At 40.4% G+C, this 23368-nt stretch overlaps 1 protein-coding gene across 1 annotated transcript in view; it reads left to right on the top strand.

The window, feature by feature from the left end:
* vps35 (VPS35 retromer complex component) overlaps positions 1 to 23368 on the top strand; it is an 80263-nt gene that overhangs the window by 37061 nt on the left and 19834 nt on the right. Inside the window, exons 8-13 of the mRNA XM_085991526.1 lie at positions 4688 to 4797; positions 4924 to 5020; positions 9218 to 9366; positions 9541 to 9748; positions 14097 to 14252; positions 21039 to 21161. Coding sequence (XP_085847652.1) covers positions 4688 to 4797; positions 4924 to 5020; positions 9218 to 9366; positions 9541 to 9748; positions 14097 to 14252; positions 21039 to 21161 — 843 coding nt within the window. The remainder of the gene's footprint in view (positions 1 to 4687; positions 4798 to 4923; positions 5021 to 9217; positions 9367 to 9540; positions 9749 to 14096; positions 14253 to 21038; positions 21162 to 23368) is intronic.

Here is a 23368-nt window from a genome sequence, read left to right on the forward strand (position 1 = left end):
TATCTGTTCCCCTTACGATAGAATCCCCAATCATTATTGCTCTCCCACTCTTTTTTTCCTCCCCTCCTGTGCAGCTGAGCCACTCGTAGTGCCACAGACTTGTCTCGCTGCATTCCCCTGAGAAAGCATCTCCCCCAGCAGTATCCAAAACGGAAAATCTGTTGGAGAGGGAGATGGACTCCGGGGACTCCTGCACTACCTTCCTAGTTTTTTTACTCTTTCTGGCGGTCACCCATTTCCTGTCTGTCTGTGCACTCTTTACCTGCGGTGTGACCACCTCGTTAAACGTGCTGTCTACGACGATCTCAGCTTTGCGAAATGCTGCACAGTGACTCCAGCCGCAGCTCCAGCTCCGAAACGCAGATTTCAAGTAGCTGCAGCTGGAGACACTTCCTGCACATGTGTTTGCCCTGGACACGGAAAGTGTCCCTGACTTCCCGCATAGCACAGGAGGAGCACTCCACGCTGCCGAGCTGCCCTGCCATGTCCTACCCTTAATTTACTCCCTTTACTTCCTTTAAATTAAAGAATATTTAAATACACTATGGAACTTAATTCCCTTTAAACACTACTTACTCTAAACTACAGACCTTACTTTTACTTCAACGACTGGACTGTAGAAATACTCACCAGGTCCTACTTGCCAATCAGCTCCTTCCCTGGTTGTGACGTCACTTTAGTGGTTTCGCAGTTGTTGTTGTTGTTTGACTACTCCCGCTTTCCTTGGTGTAAAGTAAGAACCAATTCCTACAGGGTAAAAGGTGAAGCCCCTCACCTAACTTCCTGACTCACCCAACTCGCAGCACTCTGTGCAAAACCTCACTGCAAAGCCTGTTTTTATAGGCCCTGAAACAAAGGAGCTTGCTGAGCCCTGCTACAGGAGAACCAGTTTGATCTAGTTTCCCTAATTCACTGCCTTCAGCTGCTCTGAATTGTAGGCCTTGCATATTCCTTTATAACCCTGCTTAAAGCTGGAAAATTTAGATTTTAAACAGGTAACATATAAACAAACTCATCTTAATAAAAGCAAATTTTGTTTAGAAGAAATCTTGATTTGATTTTAAAACTAATGAATCACAATTCCTGTATGTTTGGTTTGTGGATTGCAATTAAGTATTTGTAGTGATGAAGTTTAGTTGAAAAAGGAAAGGCTAGGGAGCAAGGTTTTCCATACAATACTGTTTCTCTTCGCTTCTCCCTCTCCCCTCTCTCGAGCTGAGATTGTGAGAATACTTCTCCCAATAAAGAAAGCAATATTTTGTTGGAAATGAAGGGATTGTATTGGACATTAATCATGATTATGGCTACCCCAAAGTTGCTTTAATCACAGATGCTCACTCATCTGTTGTGGTGCATGAACCTGGCCAACTGCTTCAGTAGCTTAGACACCCTGCATTTGAGCTCTAATATGCATTTACTGAAGCGGATCGGGATAATACTGGACACTTGAAATGCCAGATGTAAACAGGAGTGACAATATGCTAACAAAATGAAGATGCTTCCTAAGTTTCTCAAATAATACACCTAAGCGGTATATAAGAAAGCAAGCTATTAAGAAAGTAAGCTATTAAGATTGCAACTCAAGCTATGATGAGCAAGTGAGATTGGCCTAAAGAGGGAGTTTGGTCTGAGTGGGAATTCAGGGGCGAGTATTGGTTAAATGTTTTTATTTACAGGTTGCTGAGGAAAAAAAGGGACCCGCAGAAACCAGCAATTGTTTTCAATTTGTGAAATGTAATTGTTTAGTTTTAAGTAAACTGTGGGAGGGAGAAGTAAAGCTTGAGCATTTTTCAAAGCAATATTTAAGGATGTAAGAATGAGAAATTAACCAGATTTGGGAATAGAGAGGAATATATCCATATTTGCAGATGATGAGCTAGGAGGTTTAGACTTTCAAACAAGAGAACAAGAAATTGCACAGGCACAATTTAAGTGAAAGGGTGGAAATGATGGGAGATGCTCTTTAATGTAACAGTGTGAAGTAGTACACTTTGGACACTTGGAAACTGGTAAGTTGTGGGGGGGGGGGGTGTGTGTAGGGATCTGGTGAAAATAACAAGTCTGAAGATAAAAGAAATAGGAGATGAGAGTAAAGGCCAGACCAAGGTAAGGAACAAGGGTAACATAAACAGCCAGGGAACAAATACAGTTATAAAACAGAAGCATGAAAAGACTGCTAAAAATAAAGTAAAATGGACAATTATTAAAGATAAATTGAACTGCCTGTGCAGCAATGTACACAGCATCCAAAATAAAACGGGAGAACTGGAGGCAGTAATCTGAAGCTAGGAATAACTGAAACATGGCTATATAGAGAACAGGACTGGCAACTAAATATTGCAGGATATAACATATCAGAAAGGATAGTGAACTAAGAAGGGTGGGGTGGGGTAGCTGTACTAATTAGAGATAACAATGGCAGCAGAAAAAAGGGACATAACTAACAAAAGGTTAGAAACAGAATCCCTATGGATTGAAATATGATACGGTATTGATTACGCTAATTGGGGTATACTACAGACCACCTAATAGTGGGAAGGAGATGGAGGAAGAAATTAGCAAGCCAATATGTGAAATGATTATAGGACATGGAAGAATAATTGTGGGAGATTTTAACTATCCTGAAATAAACTGGCAAATTGTAGTGGAAGGGGTACAGGGACTAGAGTTTTTACAATGTGTGCAGGTCCCTTCTTGCCCAGTATGTAAAAAGCCCAACTAAAAAGGGAGCACTGCTGGATCTAGTAATGGGAAATGAACCAGAACAGATAAGAGAAATAAGCATAGTGGAAAATGTAGGCAGTAGTGAATACAATATAATGAGATTTAAGATAAAGATTGAGAAGGACATAAGACAAAGACCAAAGTAATAAATTGGAATAAAGCTGATTTTAATAGAATGGAACTAGGCAAAGTAAACTCGAAAGAGTTACTGACAAAGAAATAGAACAGCAGTGGGAAACATTTAAAACGGTGATCAATAGAGTCCAGCAGAAATATATCCTGCTAAAAAGTACGAACAAACTGGCCAGTAATGACATGCTGTGGATGAATAAAGAAATAAGGGCAAAATTGAAACTAAAGAAAAAGGCATACACTAAGTATTCTACAGACACCCTGGTCCACTCCTCTATCACCCCCAACACCCCTTCCCCTTTGCCCGGCACCTTCCCGTGCAAGCGCAGGAGATGCAACACATGCCCTTATACCTTCCCACTGTCCAGGGCCCCAAACACCCCTTCCAGGTGAAACAGCGATTTACTTGTACTACTTGCAATTTAGTATACTGTATTCGCTGCTCACGATGTGGTCTCCTCTACATTGGGGAGACCAAACGCAGATTGGGTGACCGCTTTACAGAACATCTCCGTTCAGTCCGTAAGGGGGACCCCGAACTTCCGGTCGCCTGTCACTTTAATTCACCGCTCCACTCCCACTCAGACCTCACCGACCTCGGCCTCTTGCATTGTTCCACGGAAGCTCAGCGTAAGCTCGAGGAACAGCACCTCATCTTTCGATTAGGCACTTTACAGCCTTCTGGACTCGTCATAGAATTCAACAATTTCAGATCATAACATATATATATATATATATTTTTATCCACACTTTTTTGTTCTGTTCTTCTCTCCCACAGGGCAGCTGTCTTTCATTCTGCCAGCGCAATTTACACTTCATCTAGAGCCATCCTTTGTTTCTTAACCTGTCCCATTGCCATCTCCTTTTGCCTTGAATGTCTCTTAATCTCTCCTGCCGTCTATCCTATACTTTTGTTCTTTCATCCCCTCCCCCATTTCCCAGCCACTATACTTGCTTAAAAATCTGTTCCATTTCCTGCTTTTTTCCAGTTCTGACAAAAGGTCATCAACCTAAAACGTTTACTCTGTTTCTCTCTTCACAGATGCTGCCTGACCTGAGTTTCTCCAGCATTTCCTGTTTTTATTTCAGATTTCCAGCATTTGTAGTATTTTCTTTTTGTGTACCCTGGTTATTTGATGGGACAAACCAACTGGCGGACCCCCTGAAATCTTCTCATGGACGCCTAGTGGGCCGCGGATCCCCCAGTTGAGAACGCCTGCTTTAGAGCAAGTTAGGCTGCATCTTTCCATTTGCCTACCAGTCTTGTTCAGACGTACTTCATTAATGCTGTGGTTTTCATACTTTTCTGTCTGGGAGATCCCTGGCTAATATTGGCATATAGACTAACAGAAATCTGGTGATTTCATAGTGCAAATAGGATGTCTTTACAGACTTCCTAAATTCTGGGAACTCTGCTTTGAAAATCTATGCATTAATGAGGCCTTCAATAAAGTAACAATTTATGGGAGTGCAGTTCCCTTGATGGTGTCAAACATGCATGCTGAATTTTAGCTGAAAAGTGGCTCGCCACAGAGTGGCACTTGTCTGGACTCTAAGACGCTGGTCTTACTGTAGGCATTGGGCTGTGAATTTTTTTAAGAGCTAAAGGATCCTCTTTGAGTGACCTGGGAAGTATCAAAGCCTCCAAGTCCTTTGAGTAGCAACCACAATGATTTCTCAGCTGTACTACCAACGCACTGCACCTCTCACTATTAAAATAACAACTTGCATTTATATTGCGCCTTTACCGGAAACATCCCATGCATTTTGTTATGTTAAGTATACAACTTCAAAAAAAAGCTTTCAAGTAATTAAGTTATCTACTTTACAGGTATTCCCTGATGAGTTTCATCTGCAGACACTGAATCCATTCCTTCGTTCTTGTGCAGAGCTCCACCAAAGTGTTAATGTTAAAAACATTATCATTGCATTGATTGATCGGTAAGACTGCTTGCATGAATCGGATTCCAGTAGGTTTCCTTGAACTGCAGTTTCATTAAGTAAACAATAGCTTTTTTACATTTCACTTCTTTGAATTGTCTTCAATAGTCCTTTTGCAATTTTTAGGTTGGCTTTATTTGCGCATCGTGAAGATGGCCCCGGAATCCCTGCTGATATAAAACTGTTTGACATCTTTTCCCAACAAGTAGCTACAGTCATACAGGTAAAGCTGCAGCCTTCTGCTTTAATTGTTAAGAACGCCATTCTTGGTCCATGGCCTATTGCTCTTGATTTGGGAGATCATTAATTTATGAATGTTGGATGCTATTGTAATTTTACCATTTCCTAAACTTGCTTGCTAACCATTTCACTAACAGAGTCACACTTAGATTTGCACAAAACCTTCTTGGCATTTTAACCTGGTGTTTGGGTACTTCCCTGTTCAATAATTTGACTTTCAACTAAAATGTGAAAGTCATTTAAACTGGTAAATTATCTAGAACTACAATGTTTTTACTGGAGGGTGAAATGATAATGAGACTTTAGCAAGTTATGTCTTCAGCCACTACTAAACAGCAATATATACTTGTGGGCCACACAGATATTGGGCCATAATTTGCTGTGGCAGGGCATCTAATGGCATGTGCTGTTAGTTAGACTTCCCCCCCCCCCCCCCGCATCCTTCAGCTCAAAAATGTTTTGCCCACAAAGTTGCTGAAAGTGCGAGCTGATAATAGCGTAGCGAAGGAAACAGGGCATCTGGGACCTGAGTGAACAGGGCAACCAACAGGGTATCTCCTTAACCAATGAAATTTAAGGATTGGGAAATTAACACAGGAAGGACTGAGAGGGAAAGTAAATTAAAGGGTGAATTCAATGTCAAATCAGGTACCGAATAAGAAATAGAGAAGAAAAGAAACAAAGGAAAAATAAATAAAAATGTAAAATTTAGAATTTGACATTTTCAAAATCTTCCTGAAAAATTCAAAACCTGAAGGAATGAGACTCCACACTTGCACTAGTTAATTTTTGGTGCTAGAGGTTGATTGGCAGTCAATAACACGTATCACGTTGTTAAACGGGTAATTGCGCTTGTAATGACAAGACAACTTTCTATGGCGTGTTTAATGGGCAATTAATAGGCAAATACTGGAAGTTCCCAAAAAGCACGGAGACTAAGGGCAAGATGCTGTTTTCGCGAAGCTAACAGCGTCGCTAACGACAGAGCGCCGCAATTTGGACAGCATCGTTTGGATATTCACATTTAAATACGCATGTGCTCCTCACCTGAAGTTGCTGTACCATTTACCCATAAATAACGATGAGCGCCATTAGCCTTGCTATTATTTTGACACCAAATTTTGGCCCATTAAATATTTTGAATCCGTATTAACAACGCTTGGAAGTGAGGATATGCATGTTCCAGTGAAGGATATGGAACAATTGTTAGCAATATCTAGAAAAGGAGTTGTTTCTGAAAAATAGGCAGAAATCAAGGTGGGTAAGTCATTGGGCTCTGATGGCATGGCTGTTGAAAGAAGTCAGAGAACATCGAGGCTCTGGCCACAATTTTGCAATCCTCAAATATGCAAATTGTACCATGGGATCGGAGAGCAGCTGATGAAGCACCCTTCTTCAAGAAGGGACATAAAGATAGACTGGTCTTCGGTTACCCAGGTTGTCAGTTGTGGGCAGACTCTTCGAATCCATAATTTGAGTTAAAATTAGTGAGCATTCAGAAATTAACAGGCTAATCAAGAACAGCGCGTGGATTTGTTGAAAGCAAGTCAGGTTTGGCAAATTTATTGGAATCTTTTGAAGTGACCAATTGAATTGGTAAAGGGAAAGCAGTAGCTGTCTGTAGTTTATTTGGATTTTCAGAAGGCATTCTCATAAAACATGCAACTGATTTTTTTCTTCTCTTGAGAGGAAATATAACAGCATGAATTGAAAATTGGACAGAAAACAAATTTGTGGTAAATCTGTTCAGACTGGAGAAGGGCTGAAAGTGGTACCCCAGGGGTCAGTGCTGGGTCCACGTTTTATTCTGTGATGATTTGGACTTGGATACAGGGAACACTGCCTCAAAATTTGTTTGTGATACAAAAGTAAGAAGTTTGACAATGAAATGGACTGTAAAAAAACAAACTTCAAGACTTAGGGTGGTGAAATGGGCAGACGGGTGGCAGATACAGTTAAATGTGAAGTATGAGGTAATATATTTTGGAAGAAAAATCAATGGGAATATATACTTAAAAGGAAAGACTCTGAAGGATGTAGATGAACAGAGACTTGAGTTCAAATACATCATTACCTGAAAAATGTGAGTGCAGATAGATAAAGCTATACTTAATTAAGTAGAATTTTGGGTTTTATAAATGGGGCATAGAGTACAAGAGTAAAGTAGTAATGAATTTATTCAAAACATTGGTTAGACTACAGTTAAAGTGCTGTGTCATGTTTAGGATACCCCCATTATAGAAAGGACATTAAATACAATGTTCTGTGTAGATTCTCCAGAATTAAACTATAGTTATGATGAAGAGGGACTCAGGATACTGATGGCACTATTTCCACTGGAGCAGGGGATGTCAGGAGATTCAACGGAGGTTTTGATCGAGTAAATAATTAAAGACTACTTTTGTTTGGTGAGTCAGTGACGAGTGATCATCAGTTTAACATTATCACAGATTGAGGATAAATTTCTTTGCACCGAAGGTTGTTGCTTTGATTTAAAAAAAAATGTCATCCTTGTGTTCAAATCTCTCCATCGCCTCGTCCCTCCCTATTTCTGTAACCTCCTCCAGCCCTGCACCCAACATTCCCTCAAGCTGTGCGTCTGCGTAGTTGTCTGCCCGGGACCGGATTTTCAAATGTGAAATTTCGCACAAGCATTAAACTTTGGGCTGCGCAGCCCGTTTAAAAAATTAAGGGGAACATTGCCTGCAACCCTCCAAGAACAGTGTTCTTCCAATTCTGGCCTCTTGTTCAACCCCCACTTCCTTTGCCCCACCATTGGCAGCTGTGTCTTCAGCCGTCTAGGCCCTAAGCTCGGGAATCCTCTCCCTAAATCTCTCTGCCCATCCACTTCTCTCTGCCTTTAAGATGCTCTTTAAGACCTACCTGTGAGCTAGCTTTTAGTCACCCATCCTAATCTCTCCTTGGCTTGGTGCCAATTTTTGTTTGATTGCACTCCTGTGAAGTGCCTTGGAATGTTTTACTACATTAAAGGCACTATATAAATGCAAGTTGTTGTTGTAGCATGGAATGCTTTGCCATAGTGACTGTCAATGTTCCCATTTAGCTGCGTGGCGCAGGTCACGCGGAACCGACTCCATGGCGTTATAGTGGGAAAATGCGCACATGTGCAGTAAGTTGAATGGGTCGTGCACCCAAAAATAAAATTACGGGAAACATTGGTGACTGCTTGAGGAAGAAACCATTGTACCTTTTATGAGAAAATTGGATAAATATTTGAAGTAGAGGAAGATACAAGGCTATATGGAGACAGGTGTAGTGGGATTCATTTTGAATTGCTCTAGCAAAGAGCTGGTATAGGCTCAATGGGACTGATGATTTTCTTTGCTGTAAACTTCTAGAAGTTCTAATTGTGCTGGGGAGTAGAACATTTTTCTTGGTTGGTATTCAGCATCAGTGCTGACCATTACCAACTCTGGCATAAAATGGACAAATGCCAAGTAAAGTTCCCTCTGTTCCTGTTTCGCCTCAGAAGAGCATTGAATGTACTGGTGTGAACATTGTCTTGCAATGCAAATCCTTATGGACTCTTTAGTGCCAATAATGGGTAGTTTTGTCATTATTCTGCATCTGTTAAATTTAGATATTGGGAATGCTGTACCACATATTTGGGAATGTCTTTTAAGAAACGGAGTGACTGCTGCCAATGACCGGAAGCTGCGCATAGGTGTAATGCGCATTAATCTGGAACTGGAAGCTTTTTCTTTCCACACAGCATTTTTGAAGCAGTCCGCTCCCTCCCGGCATTTTTCCCCAGCGTCCGCTCTCTCCTGGCATTTAACTTTTTTTTTTAATGAACCCGCTCCCGTGACAAATCGGCAGTATGCATGTGCAATTTCCTTCCGCTTCGTTGGCAGCAGTCGCATCCTTTTTTAAAAAAAAAAGTGATATATCACTACTTCCAAATATACCTCTTTACACCAATTGCCTTGTGCAGCAATAGGATAAAAATAGGAAAGGAAGTGTGACAATTTGATGAACATGGACATAAGCTTTTAATGTGTATGATTGAAGTACCCCCTGTTAGATTACCATATTAAACTTCCCTCTGGCTGACATGTTCTTCTGCAGATAATGCCAGTAGTCAATTTACTAAAAAGCTGTCCAAAATATTATTTGTAAAAAAGATAATGCTCTAATTTTATTTTGGTTATATTTTCAGTCAAGACAAGATATGCCATCTGAAGATGTAGTATCTTTACAAGTGTCTCTTATCAACTTGGCCATGAAGTGTTATCCTGACCGGGTGGACTATGTTGATAAAGTTCTTGAAACTACTGTGGAGATTTTCAACAAACTCAATCTTGAACAGTATGTACTTTTTCATTTTTTAATCATAAGTTAAAAATTTAAGTTTCCTGTATCACATTGTTATGTTCTAAACTGTAGTTCTTTTCAGTTACACAGAAAATATGTTGGCTTTCGATGGCCATGAAAATTAGTCCATTATCAAATTTTCCATTTTTTTTTCCCCGCCACGTTTAGTATTGCTACTAGCAGTGCTGTTTCTAAAGAGTTAACACGGCTTCTAAAGATCCCCATTGACACCTACAACAACATCTTGACTGTACTGAAGTTGAAACACTTTCATCCTTTGTTTGAATACTTTGACTATGAGTCACGCAAAAATATGAGCTGTTATATACTAAGCAATGCGCTTGAGTACAATACAGAGATAATTGGACAAGAACAGGTAAGATTTAATTTATATACTATGCTACCTTAAGAGGAGCAACTTAATTTTAATACTATATAATTAGTTAGAATGATGACAAGCAGGTAATGTAGAAAATTGCTGATTTAAAAAGCATCTTAGATGTTATTTTTGAAGGATGGATTTTTTGATATTGCATGCTAGTCTAGAAGTTTGATTATTTCAGAAATTGACAAATGGAAACATTAGTGTTGTACAATGAAGGATATTTTGGAAAAAAAATTGGTGATAAATCTGCACTTGGTGTGAACAAGTTTTTAAAGTAGTACAGTGCTGTAAAGGTGGTTAACATTTTTACAACCCAAGTTGATTTTATGTTGGCAAATCAGTCATTTGAAAGAAAAATATGTTTGTTGTGTTTACTTTCTAATTTTAAGGATTCTTGGCATCAGTGCTATTTTTGAAAATTGGTTGCCCAAAGATTATTATCTTTAATATCCTCCTAGGGAGTTTTCTGTTCATCCAGACTAACTTGAAAAAGAGTTTGCATCCTCTGGGGAAATAAGTAGGGAAGTGTCAGTAAAGGGCTGGTGAATTTGATCTATGCTGGGTTACCCTGTGTCAATATCTATTTACTAGTCTAATTGCTTCCCCCTCATTGCTTCAGTAGCACTGAAATAGACACTCTTGCATGCTTTGTAAAGTTAACATGAAGTTATTTAACCTGGACAAATGTAAGTCTACTTTTTCCCTGATGAGACTTCGAGCATTTTGAACACTGTTTTCGTTGATTCTAAATTTTGAAAGGAGTATTGATTCCCTCTGAGAATTACAGTAATCATGGCACATTTATTTACTATTTAGAAAGTTATATTGGCCAGTTGTGCTCAATAAAACCATATGATAGACATTTTGAAACTTCTAATTACAGGAAACTTTGGTTTATCCGGAGGTTATATGTCCGGAATACTTGATCTAACGGCAAAAATCAGGAGCCGTTTTCTATTTTTTTAGTTCTCGTTGCTTTTTTTTCCCCCAGTCAAGCACTGCAAGGTCTGTAGCTATAGCAACAGCTTCAGCTACAGATGCTTGCAGCTGCAGCCGACTGTTTTGAAGCTGTTGCTAAGCAACAGGGTTTGTTGATTCACATGGAGCTTCTCAGTTTCGTATGTTTAAACATTAACTCTGGTATGTCCGGCACTTTTGATGTTACGGCACCAGCTCGGTCCCGTCAGTGCCGGATATCCGAAAGTTTCCTGTATAGATACACAAATACTTGAGCAACACAATAGAAAAGATGTTATTTACCGAGGCAATTATATTTCACGACCTGAAAATAATCCAACCTATTATTTAATAACCGATGTGAAATTTGTTTCAGCAGTCAGCAAAATGCAGTGCTGTTTATCCAATAATATTTATTGATGTTTCGTAGGTTTAAAAAAAAATAAAACTTGACTGCATGGTGCAAAGAAATGTCAATAGTCTTTCTCTTTCCCCTCTCCACTTGACTAGCATGCAGATATCCCCATCAGTTGCTGTTATGATTTGCTCACTGCACGACTATTCTCTTTCCACCAGTAAAAATTGTGTCCATGTTGAATAGCTTCATGTTAACTTTTCAAAGCATAGAGGGGTGCCTATTTTAGTGCCAAGTGAAAATGATTGATCTCATGGGGTCTTTTCAGCTTTTTAAAATGTTTGAGGAATTTTTAAATTTAAAAAAAAAAAAAACAGGTGACAGTTGATTAGTTGCTCATTTACAGTTTTGCTGATTAGGAAAAAGTATTAAACCATTAATTCCATATTTAGGCACTACAAATTTTTAAATTTTGATTCATTAGAAAGCAGATGAGGGAAGATCTACTGACTAAACGCAAAACTAAGTGACATGGCAACAGGAAATTGTGATAGTTGGCAAATCAGTCAGTTGGAGTAAAAATTTAAAAGCTGGTCAGGAATTATTTCGAAATCTGGATCATTTTGGGGCGTGGGGGCGAAAGTAGGTATAATTAAATGAAGAATCTTATTTGTTGACATTGCTTGAAATTGAGAAAACATTGAATTAATGAGCATTGTGGAAGTTTTATGTTGATGTTGATCTTCAATGCTGTGCCTACCGCACCCTTTAAAATCAGTGCCCGTAAATGAATATTACCTGTTAATTGATTCCCAGCCAGGTGTAGACGTTTACTTCCTTAGAGAGAAGGTCGAAGGATGTTTCTCGGCTCTTCAAAAGAACATCAAACTATCTGACAGTTTATTTCTGGACAAAAGCAAAATACTGCAGATGCTGGAAATCTGAAATAAAAACAGAAAATTCTGCAAATACTCAACCGGTCAGACTGTCTGTGGAGAGAGAAATGAAAGGTCATTGACCTAAAACGTTACGATAGCAAAATACTGCAGATGTTGGAAATCCGAAATAACAACAGAAAATGCTGGAAAAACTCAGCAGGCCAGGCAACATCCGTGGAGAGAAATTTGAGTTGACGTTTCGGGTTGGACCCTTCTTCAAAACTGGAAAGAAAAGAAACTAGATCGGAGGCAGGGCTGCGATCGGACAAAAGAAGTAAAAGAGATTAGAAGCTAGACGAGATGGTGATAGGCTGGGATAAGGTGTAAAGTGTACTGGCAGGGCAAAAGATAGCTGCCAGGTGTGAGAGAGAAACAAAAGGAAAGGGGGGGGGGGTGGTGGAAAGGAGTGGAACAATTACAAGAGAAAATGAAATGGGGGCCGAGCTTATGATCTGAAATTATTGAACTCGATATTGAGTCCGGAAGGCTGTAGACTGCCTAATCGGAAGATGAGGTGCTGTTCCTCGAGTTTACGTTGAGCTTCCGTGGAACAATACAAGAGGCCAAGGACGGTGAGGTCCGAGTGGGAATGGAGCGGTGAATTAAAATGACAGGCGACCGGAAGCTCGGGGTCACCCTTACGGACTGAACGGAGGTGTTCCGCAAAGCGGTCACCCAATCTGCGTTTGGTCTCCCCAATGTAGAGGAGACCGCATCGTGAGCAGCGAATACAGTATACTAGATTGCGAGAAGTACAAGTAAATCGCTGTTTCACCTGGAAGGGGTGTTTGGGGCCCTGGACAGTGGGAAGGGGGGAGGTATAGGGGCAGGTGTTACATCTCCTCCGCTTGCACGGGAAGGTGCCAGGCGAAGAGGAAGGGCTGTTTGGGGTGATAGAGGAGTGGACTAGGGTGTCTCGGAGGGAGCGGTCCCTGCGGAATGCTGGGAGGGGAGGGGAAGATACGTTTGGTGGTGGGATCACTTTGGAGGTAGCGGAAATGCCGGAGGATGATCCGTTGAATGTGGAGGCTGGTGGGGTGAAAGGTGAGGACAAGGGGAACCCTATCGTGGTTCCGGGAGGGAGGGGCAGGGGTGAGGGCCGAAGTGCGGGAGATAGAACTGACACGGTCGAGGGCAGTGTCAACCACAGTAGAGGGGAATCCTCGGTTGCGGAAAAAGGAAGACATGTCTGAAGCACTGGTGTGGAAGGTGGCATAGTCAGAGCAGATACGGCGGAGGCGGAGAAACTGGGAGAATGGAATAGAGTCCTTACAGGAAGCGGGGTGGGAGGAAGTGTAGTCCAGGTAGCTGTGGGAGTCAGTGGGCTTGTAGTAAATATTGGTCGATAACCTATCCCCAGAGATGGAGACGGAGAAGTCTGTTCAGTCCGTAAGGGTGACCCCGAGCTTCCGGTCGCCTGTCATTTTAATTCACCGCTCCATTCCCACTCGGACCTCACCGTCCTTGGCCTCTTGTATTGTTCCACGGAAGCTCAACGTAAACTCGAGGAACAGCACCTCATCTTCCGATTAGGCAGTCTGCAGCCTTCCGGACTCAATATCGAGTTCAACAATTTCAGATCATAAGCTCGGCCCCCATTTCATTTTCTCTTGTAATTGTTCCACTCCTTTCCCCCCCCCCCACCCCCCTTTCCTTTTGTTTCTCTCTCACACCTGGCAGCTATCTTTTGCCCTGCCAGTACACTTTACACCTAATCCCAGCCTATTACCATCTCGTCTAGCTTCTAATCTCTTTTACTTCTTTTGTTTCTTTTATTCTTTTGTCCGATCGCAGCCCTGCCTCTGATCTAGTTTCTTTTCTTTCCAGTTTTGAAGAAGGGTCCAACCCGAAACATCAACTCAAATTTCTCTCCACGGATGTTGCCTGACCTGCTGAGTTTTTCCAGCATTTTCTGTTGACCTAAAACGTTAACTTTGTTTCTCTCTCCACAGATGCTGTCTGACCTGCTGAGTATTTCCAGCACTGAGTTTATTTTTGATAGTGATTGTGGTGTATATTAAGTGAAGTTCTTGTGTAAAATTGTAGAATTTCATGTGCCACTTTCATAGATGCCTTCCTCTTTGTATAGGTGGATGCTATACTGAACCTGGTGTCGACATTGATTCAGGATCAGCCAGATCAGCCAGCAGAAGATCCTGACCCAGAAGATTTTGCTGAAGAGCAAAGTCTTGTTGGTAGATTTATTCATTTATTTCAATCTGAAGATCCTGACCAACAGTATCTGGTATGTTAACTTGCCAAGTTCAAGTCTTGTACCTTTCTTTCCTTTAACAAATGGAGTGATTTAAGTTACACCTAGTAAATTTGACTATTGATTTTATAGGAGGCTTTTATGTTAAATCTCTTCCTTCCTTTACTCCTCCTCAAAATAAAATCCCACTTTTGGGTTTCTTGTCACAAGATTTTCCTTTTCAGCTGTCGGGGCAATCTGGATTCTGGCCAACCAGTTTTAATGCGAGTGGGTATTTGGTTGATGAGCTTGTGCACACGTGATGCAAATCCTTGCAGAAATTTCTTCTCTCCAGGTGGAGCAGACTAATTAGTTGAATTGCTGAAACTTGTCTGTTAAAATTAGAGAAGTTTGAATGCCAATCAAGGCTGCAGCTTGTGTTTCCCAAGTTAAATATGGATGACTCAAGCAATTCGACCCAACTTGGTACATCCCCAGAAAGTCTGCATAATTCTCCTTTTCTCCCTCCCCTCCCCTATCACTCCCCATAATAGTTTATTTAAATGATGATTCTAGGATTTTTAACCCACTACTCTACCCATAAGTACATTCCACATAGTGCTCACTCGGTTTGAAAAACTTCCTGACATTAGTCCTGAATATGCATTTTATTAATTTGAACTCGTGTCTCCTTGTTCCACTCTCTGTTTAGTTTCAGGTAATTTTCAGAATCTGTCGTTTAGGCCTCTAACTGAGATTCATTGTGCTAGTGCAGCCGGGTATTTTTATATACATGTATATGTTTACATACATAGGATGTACAGCACAGAAACCGGCCATTCGGCCCAACCAGTCCATGCTGGCGTTTATGCTCCACTCGAGCCTTCTCCCGTCTTTCCTCATCTAACCCTATCAGCATAACCCTGTATTCCCTTCTCCCTCATATGCTTATCTAGCCTCCCCTTAAATGCATCTATACTATTTGCTTCAACCACTCCCTGTAGTAGTGAGTTCCACATTCTCACCACTCTCGGTAAAGAAGTTCCTTCTGAATTCCCTATTTGATTTCTTGGTGCCTATCTTATATTGATGGCCTCTAGTTTTGCTCTTCCCCCACAAGTGGCAACACTCTATCTACTCCGTCAAAACCTTTCATAATTTTAAAGATCTCTATTGGGTCACCCCCCTCAGCCTTCTCTTTTCAAGAGAAAAGAGACCCAGCCCGTTCATCCTTTCCTGATAGGTATACCCTTATATTTCTGGTATCCTCCTTGTACAGGAAACTTTGTGTTATCCGGAGGCTAAATGTTCGGCAAGCTCGAGCCACCGGTAAAAATCAGGAGCCGTTTTGTTAGGTTTTTTTTCTTCTCGTGGTTTTTTGTTAACAGTCAGGCTCTGCAAAGTCTCTCTGAAGCTGTTGCTAAGCGACAGAGATGCTTCCAAGGTACGGCCGACTGTTTAGAAGCTGAAGCAACAGTGTTTGTTGCCAGATACGGAGCTGAAAAGCTCCGTATGCTTCAACATTAACGCTGGTTTGTCCGGCAGTTTTGAGGGAACGGCAACAGCTCGGTCCCGTCGGTGCCGGATAGCACAAAGTTTCCCGTAAATCTTTTTTGGACCCTCTCCAGTGCCTCTATATCCTTTTTATAATATGGCAACCAGAATTGTATGCAGTACTCCGTGTGGTCTAACCAAGGTTTGATACAAGTATAGCATAACTTCTCTACTTTCAATTCAATCCCTCTAGAAATAAACTCTAGTGCTTGGTTTGCTTTTTTTATGGCCTTGTTAACCTGTGTCGCTACTTTCAGTGATTTATGTATTTGTACTTCAAGATCCCTTTGTTCTTTTATCCCACTAAGATTAGTATTTTCCAAGTAATATCTGACCTCCCTAGGTAATTTGACTGATAACTTGTAGCTAAAGTCCAGGGCCCCAAACACCCTTTCCAGCTGAAACAGCGATTTACTTGTTGTACTTGCAATTTTATATACTGTATTCGCTGCTCACGATGCGGTCTCCTCTACATTGGGGAGACCAAATGCAGATTGGGCGACTGCTTTGCGGAACACCTCCGTTCAGTCCGTAAGGGTGACCCTGAGCTTCCGGTCGCCTGTCACTTTTTAATTCTCCGCTTCACTCCCACTCTGATCTCTCTGTCCTCGGCCTATTACATTGTTCTAATGAAGCTCAACGTAAGCTCGAGGAACAGCACCTCATCTTTCGATTGGGCACTTTACAGCCTGACAGACTCAACATAGAGTTCAACAATTTCAGATAATAATCCCTGCCCCCATTTTTCATGCAGTATGATTTTGCCATTCCCATTTGCAACATTTTCACAGCATGTTCTTTCAATTCCTTCCTCCCCTCCTAAACCCCCCTCCTTGTCTCTGCACCTGCTTAATATCTGCTACATTTCCAGCTTTTTCCAGTTCTGATGAAGGGTCCCAGACCTGAAATGTTAACTCTGTTTCTCTCTCCACGGATGCTGCCTGGCCTGCTGAGTATTTCCAGCATTTTCTGTTGTTATTGCTAAAGATTCTAGTTGTGTAATTACAGAACTATATTATGGAGTGGTTGTGTAGCAGTAGTATAATGTGGAATTTGAAACCCTTAACTGAGTTAATGTTTGTACATACAAAGATAGTGATGAAGCTACTTCTCAGTCTTTGTTTAAAAATATTGTGCATATCACTCACTGTTTATGTAAAATAGGAAAGCAAAATTTCACCTTGCGGGGAATGTCCAGAATGGGATTGTTGTGTAAATTTGCGTACCTAAAGTTGACCATTGAAGAAATGGAAAATCTGTTTCCAAAGGTGAAACTTTTATATTTAAATAAAGCAATTTCCTCATTTCTTGGGTCTCCCTGAACTAAACCACATCCGTAGCCTAACAAATGGGAGATGTTTCTGAGACCATTATCAACACTGTCTGAAACTAGCACTAGGTGTGCGAGAGTGCAGCGCGAAACGTTTCCCCCACCAACCCCCCCCCCCCCCCCCCCTCCCTAGGGTAGCTGACTGGTGTTCAGTGCTTTATCACAACAGAATAGTTCAATTGGGCAGTTTATATGGAGGAAGATCATGGGTGCAGACTAGTCTTGTACGGGTGCAGTACAAGTGTGATTTTAGTGTGCTATGCTAATTGTGCTCCCCAGTGATATGGAAATATAAATAGCACACCAAACCATGGTTCAAAAATATTTAAGGAGGAATAGAAAAACTGGTAACGTGGTGTGATGTATAGGTGCCTTTATCAGAAAATCTAATTATTTTGTCCTCTTAGAGATTACACCGCTGTAAATAAATTTGCTGTACTGAGTAAAATTAGTGGGGTAGATTTTTTTCTTTACTGCCTGAGCATTAAGGTTCGCTTGGGTGGAGTGCAGAGAGAAAAATCTTTGGTGGGGGAAATCGCATACCTGTTGCAAAGATATCTGATTTTTCTTCCATTAATTTAAATGGAAGGAAAATTAGGTGAGTTCTGTTGCATGCTTATGATCCTTTCCCTTCCAGATTTTCCCCTCTGCACGGCACCCAGTAAAACCTCGAGTCTATCCCTGTATATTTTTAGAAATGATTCATCTGGTTTTGATATAAAGTAAATGCATTACTCTGAGCTGAACAGGGCTCGAGTTTCATGTAACATGGCACAAGTTTGACATGGAGCTCACTTTTCTATCTGACCTACTTAATTGTTTTTCAGTTGTAACCAAACGGGAGGTCGATTATTTTAAATGTAAAATATTGAGACGTTTCCCACAGATATGAATTCAGCTTAAATAATTTATGCAAGCGCTACCAGGATGCACCCCATAAAATTATTCATGTAACAATGGCATTTTTTAATAAAGATTGCAAGCAGTTGGCTTCTTAGACATTTAAGTTAGTTAATATTTGTCCCAGACTGCAGCAATATTTGTTTTTAAAAAGAATTTGCAATCAGAAATTTACAAGCCTGATCAGTTACTTCATTTGCTAGTGACTAATTATCACCTTTTTTGCAATGTTTCAATCATTCCACAGCATCAAAGTTCAAACTGCTTGAGTAACAGAAGTAGAACGTTCCTTGTTAATCATTAGTGGTCACTCTTATTGAGTCGAATGGACCTATACTCTCGAGTTCAGAAGAATGAGAGGCGATCTCAATGAAACGAATAAAATTCTTAGAGGGCTTGACCGGGTCGATGCTGAGAGGTTGTTTCCCCTGGCTGGAGAGTCTAGAACTAGGGGTCATAGTCTCAGGATAAGGGGTCGGCCATTTAAGACTGAGATGAGAAATTTCTTCACTCGAGGGTTGTGATTCTTTGGAATTCTCTACCCCAAAGGGCTGTGGGTGCTCAGTCGATGAGTATATTCAGGCTGAGATTTTTGCACTCTTTTTAAGCGGAATCAAGGGATATGGGGATCTGGCAGGAAAATGGAGTTGAGGTCAAAGATCAGCCATGATCTTATTAAATGGCGGAGCAGGCTCAAAGGGCCGTATGGCCTACTCCTCCTATTTCTTATGTTCTCAACAAATACGTTCAATACAGGATTAAAAATCATGCAGCCAGTCATTTAGCTCACTGAAAGCTGCGGAAATTGACATTCTTAAAAGCTGGAAAATACTATAAAGTAATTTAAGGTAAAATAAAACATACTAAAAGGTCCAAATTAATACTATGCATATCTGAAAATGTGCACAGTAGAACTCTACTTTCCCTGAGGTTGCCTTGACGGTAACTTTTTATGCCAATTCTTACATTTTTTAACTTTTTATATATGTCTGTAGAATTTAACAGAAAATAATCCTGTCCAAGGTATCTGTTGAACAGACTTTAAAGTTTCATTTCATTCCATGAAGGTGCAAATCACATTTTAACTGTTAGAATACATTTAAATTTTCTGTCATTCACACACTGAAGTGGGTCCACATAGTATGTAGTGCGCAAAATAACTTGAGTAATGCTCAACAGTTTACAACAGTTTAATCAGATGCAATGGTAAATTAGACCATTATGCTCCCCAATTCTCCAGTGGCGAATTTACGGCACACTTTGCTGGAAAATTAATTAGAATACAGCGCAGCAAGCATAGCGGTGGATCAAGAGCAGAGCGGCCAGTGGTCAAAGTAAAAACACATTGCGATGTGATGCTATTCGAGCCTGGAAATGTTTGAAGGTTTAACTGATTGACAGAAACGAGCACAAACTCAAATTATAGAGAGCTGATTTGCCTTAAGGATTTTTTATTATATCTATCTGGTTAGTCTATTAGATGGAACAGTGATTTCCCCCTTCCCATTGATGTTGTACAAACAACACAGAAACCAGAGGCATTTAGTCTTTTAATAAAAACAGAAAATGCTGGAAATACTCAGGTCAGGCAGCATCTGTGGAAAGAAAGAGAGTCAATGTTTCAGATAAGTAACCTTTCATCAGAACATTGAGTTCTGCTTTCTGGAGAGCCTCCGCCCGCAGAAAACCCTTAGAAATCTCACGCCTGGTAAAAAGCAGGCGTAAGGCCTGCTTTTACCAGCATAAGATTTGAAAAAAAGTAAAAAAAAGTTTCACTGATTTATCATTTAAAAATACTTTTTAAAAAACAGGTAAGTTTATTTTTAGCCCTGTAAAAAAACTTTAATTATTTTTTCAAAAAATTAAATTTTTGTTTAAAATATTTAATTTATTGTAATTTCAACTACAGTAATTTTAAAAATGTGATTTAAAATTTTTTTAAAAATGTTTTAGTGTTTTTTGGGGTGATCTCCATTCATATATTTGACAGTTCTGTCAAGTGTATGACGGGAGATTCCCTTCTTTGATTGGCTCCCCATGCCCCACTTGATCCCAGAGACGCTTGTGAACCGCATGTGCCTCTGGGATATGTGGGCCCTGCACATTTCAAGTTGGAGAGGTAAGTCAGTAGATTTTTTCCAGATCGGAGGCCTCCGCACGCAGGAAGCCTCCAATTGGAAAATACGGCCCATAATTTCTGTTGCTTTGCTGTCGGAACTACTCAACTGAAGAAAGCACCTAATGAGGGCAACACAATTATTTCTTAATTTAAACAGTAAACAACTCCTGTGATTGCGCCAAAAATACTGAGCCCACCATCACCATTCTGCAATGCTCTAAGTGGTTGTAGCAATCACAGTGGCATTAATTCAGCAAACTCCATCTCGCCACTGATTTTAATGAGGGGTGGAGCTATGATAATTGGTTGTTTAACTAGGTCTCTGTGGACCAGCGCAAAGTCCTAGCAAATTATGGCATGGCATAAGTCACTCATAATTTTCTGAAATTTCTGCACCATAATGAGCGCGTATGCCGTAGATGGCGCAAGTTTGCAGCAAATTCAGACCCCGTGTCTTCTAATTCTAATTCCCTGAGCAAAGGAAGAATGAAGACAAAATGAGTGTAGAACATTCAAAATTCAAGTAGAAAAAATAATTTTGCATGGCCAAACGGGATGCTATTAGAAATTAATAGAGGGACTTTTCTTTAAATGTCTGTTATAGTTTCATTTAAATCGAAGTACTTGTATGTGTAGTTGCATTTCATGTAAATCTATTGTGGGAAAATTGCAGACCACCAACAAAACTGAAATGTTGGGACATGTTTGAACAAAATTTTTATATTGAAAAATGGCATTTCTATATAGTCACTGTTCAAGCTACCATCCCAGAAATCTAAGTAAAGTTGCTCTTGTTCCCAAAATGGTGTGCATACATGATGTATGGTATCAGATGAAATGGTCCTGTACAAATTAAGAACCAGTGTTGTACATTGTTGTTCCAAGTGAAATAATGTTTCATACTGATTTATGTTTAACTTCATCTTTCTTTAAACAGATTTTAAACACTGCCAGAAAACACTTTGGAGCTGGTGGAAATCAAAGGATTCGTTTCACTTTACCACCATTGGTCTTTGCCGCCTACCAGCTGGCCTTCTGCTACAAAGATAATTCAAAAGTGGTAAGCTAGAAGCTTTTAATGCATGTAAAACTGTCATTTTAACGCGCAAAGAAGAGATTTTTCCCGCTGTTATCAGACCTCCGGTTGAGATTGATCTTTTTCCTGGGTAGCTAGACCAGGACTTGTGCCCCCTTGATCATTCTGACTTGAAAGCTGCTGGTCTAGATGCTTGTGATAAAAGGTAGATCTTCCTGAGCAGTTTATTCTTAAACTAATACGGTAGGGGGTGGGGAAGTCTAGGCGGCTACAGGAGACTCAAAAATAAGAGCTTTGGTAATCCGTGAGGAGGGCTGTAAAATACTTCAGATTAGTGGATTGGGAAGACAGGTGGCAGGTGCAATGTACTGTGGAGAATTGTTGGGTCGTGTACTAGGGAGAAAGAACAAGGAATGGGAGTATACACTTAAAAGAAGACACTGAAAGTTGTGGATGAACAGCGAGCTCAGGGTTCAAATACATAATTCCCTGAAAGTGTGAATGCAGGTAGACAAAGCCATACAAACGTCAATAGAATTTTGTTTTTTATAAATGCAGGCATAGAGTGCAAAAGTATGGAAGTAATGAATTTATACAAAATACTGGGGACCTCATTATAGAAAGGACATTAAAACCATAGAGAGCATGCAGTGTGGATTGACCAGCAGGATGGTAGGAATGGGAAACTATAGTTAATGAAGAGAGACCAGGACTATTTTCACTGGAGTAGAGGAGACTAAGAGGAAGTTTAATAGATGTTATTAAAATTATGAAAGGTTTTGATGGTAACTAGGGAAAGACATATTTCCCCTGGTTGGGAGTTGGTGACGAGAGCTCATCAATTTAAAGTTATCACCTGTGAGGAGAGGTTAGCAGACATTTCTTTACACAAAGGGCTGTTGGAGTATGGAATGTTTTGCCGTAGGGAGTGGTTGAGGCAGAAAGTATTGCTTCTTTAATAGGAAAATTTACGAAATAAAATAAGGTTTCAGCCTTTGTCCTGCCTCTGAGTCAGAAGGTCTTGGTTTCAAGCCCCACTCCAGAGGTTTGAAATCCTAATCTAAGCGGACACTTCAGTGCCGCAGTGAGGGGAGTACTATGCCCTGAGGATCTGTCTTTCAGATGAGACAATAAACCGAGGTCTTTACCCTTTCCGATCCCACGGCACTATTCAAAGAAAAGCAGGAGCGATCTCCTGGCCAATATTTATTCCTCAACCAACATTACTGAAACAAATTATCTGGTCATTTATCTCATTGCTGTTTGAGGGACCTTGCTGTGTGCAAATAGCTTGCCACATTTCCCTACATTACAACAGTGACCACACTTCAAAAAGTTCTTCAGTGACTCGAGCGTTTTGGGACATCCTGTGATCATGCAAGGCGCTATAAATGCAAGGTTTTTTTAATATAAGATACAAGGCTATGGTGAGGAAGTGAGGCAAAATAGCTGTAGGAATGATTTGGCACAGACATAATGGGCCGAATGGCCGCCTCCTGTGCTGTATCAGTACTGTAAAGTTCGATAGTTCTCTCTTTCATTTGAATAGTTCTTTGCTTTATACGTTCAGTTTTTCCTCTTTCTTTTGGTTCACCAGCTATGCTGGCCACCTTCCCCATTGGCAGCAAAGATGGCTGGGTCAGGTGGACTAAAAGAAAGGGATCATTTCCATCGAAAAATTTGCAGTTAACTTTATTATCTTTTCTATAAATGGACTTACATTTAATAGTGTTACTAGTGGGTCGTTGAGTAATAGAAATTTTTATTGTAAGACTGCTTTGTTACCTTTTATTGCACAACTCATCAGCGAGTAGTCGCTAGCAGTTGCACGTGTAATAAAAGTTCTCCGATCCGCTGAAAGTTCTGGATCAACCTGATGTCCGCAAACTGAAAGCGTTCTTTTGTAAGAATTTGTACTGCAATATAATCTTTCCCCATATATAAGTGGATGAATGTAAGAGTGCTCATATTTCTATTAAACCATTCATTCGATTTAAAGGTTAGCATGGAAATGATTTTTATACTTGATGGTGTTGGCAATGTGAATGAGGGTTGTACTTAAGTGGCACTGAGTTTTGGAGGAAACTGGCGCTGTCTGTCCAGCCTACTTCACCTGCTCACATGTTTATTAAATTGAGCAGTGATCTGACTTACACTGGTAAATAGCTTGACCCACCATTGTTCACACATTGCTTTGGCACCAGTTATTCTATAGGAGTTAATGGAGCATG

Source organism: Somniosus microcephalus, chromosome 6 (genome assembly GCF_052327205.1).
Source record: "Somniosus microcephalus isolate GS21.2 chromosome 6, FLI_Smic_1.0, whole genome shotgun sequence".
In the NCBI taxonomy this organism is placed as follows: Eukaryota; Metazoa; Chordata; class Chondrichthyes; order Squaliformes; family Somniosidae; genus Somniosus; species Somniosus microcephalus.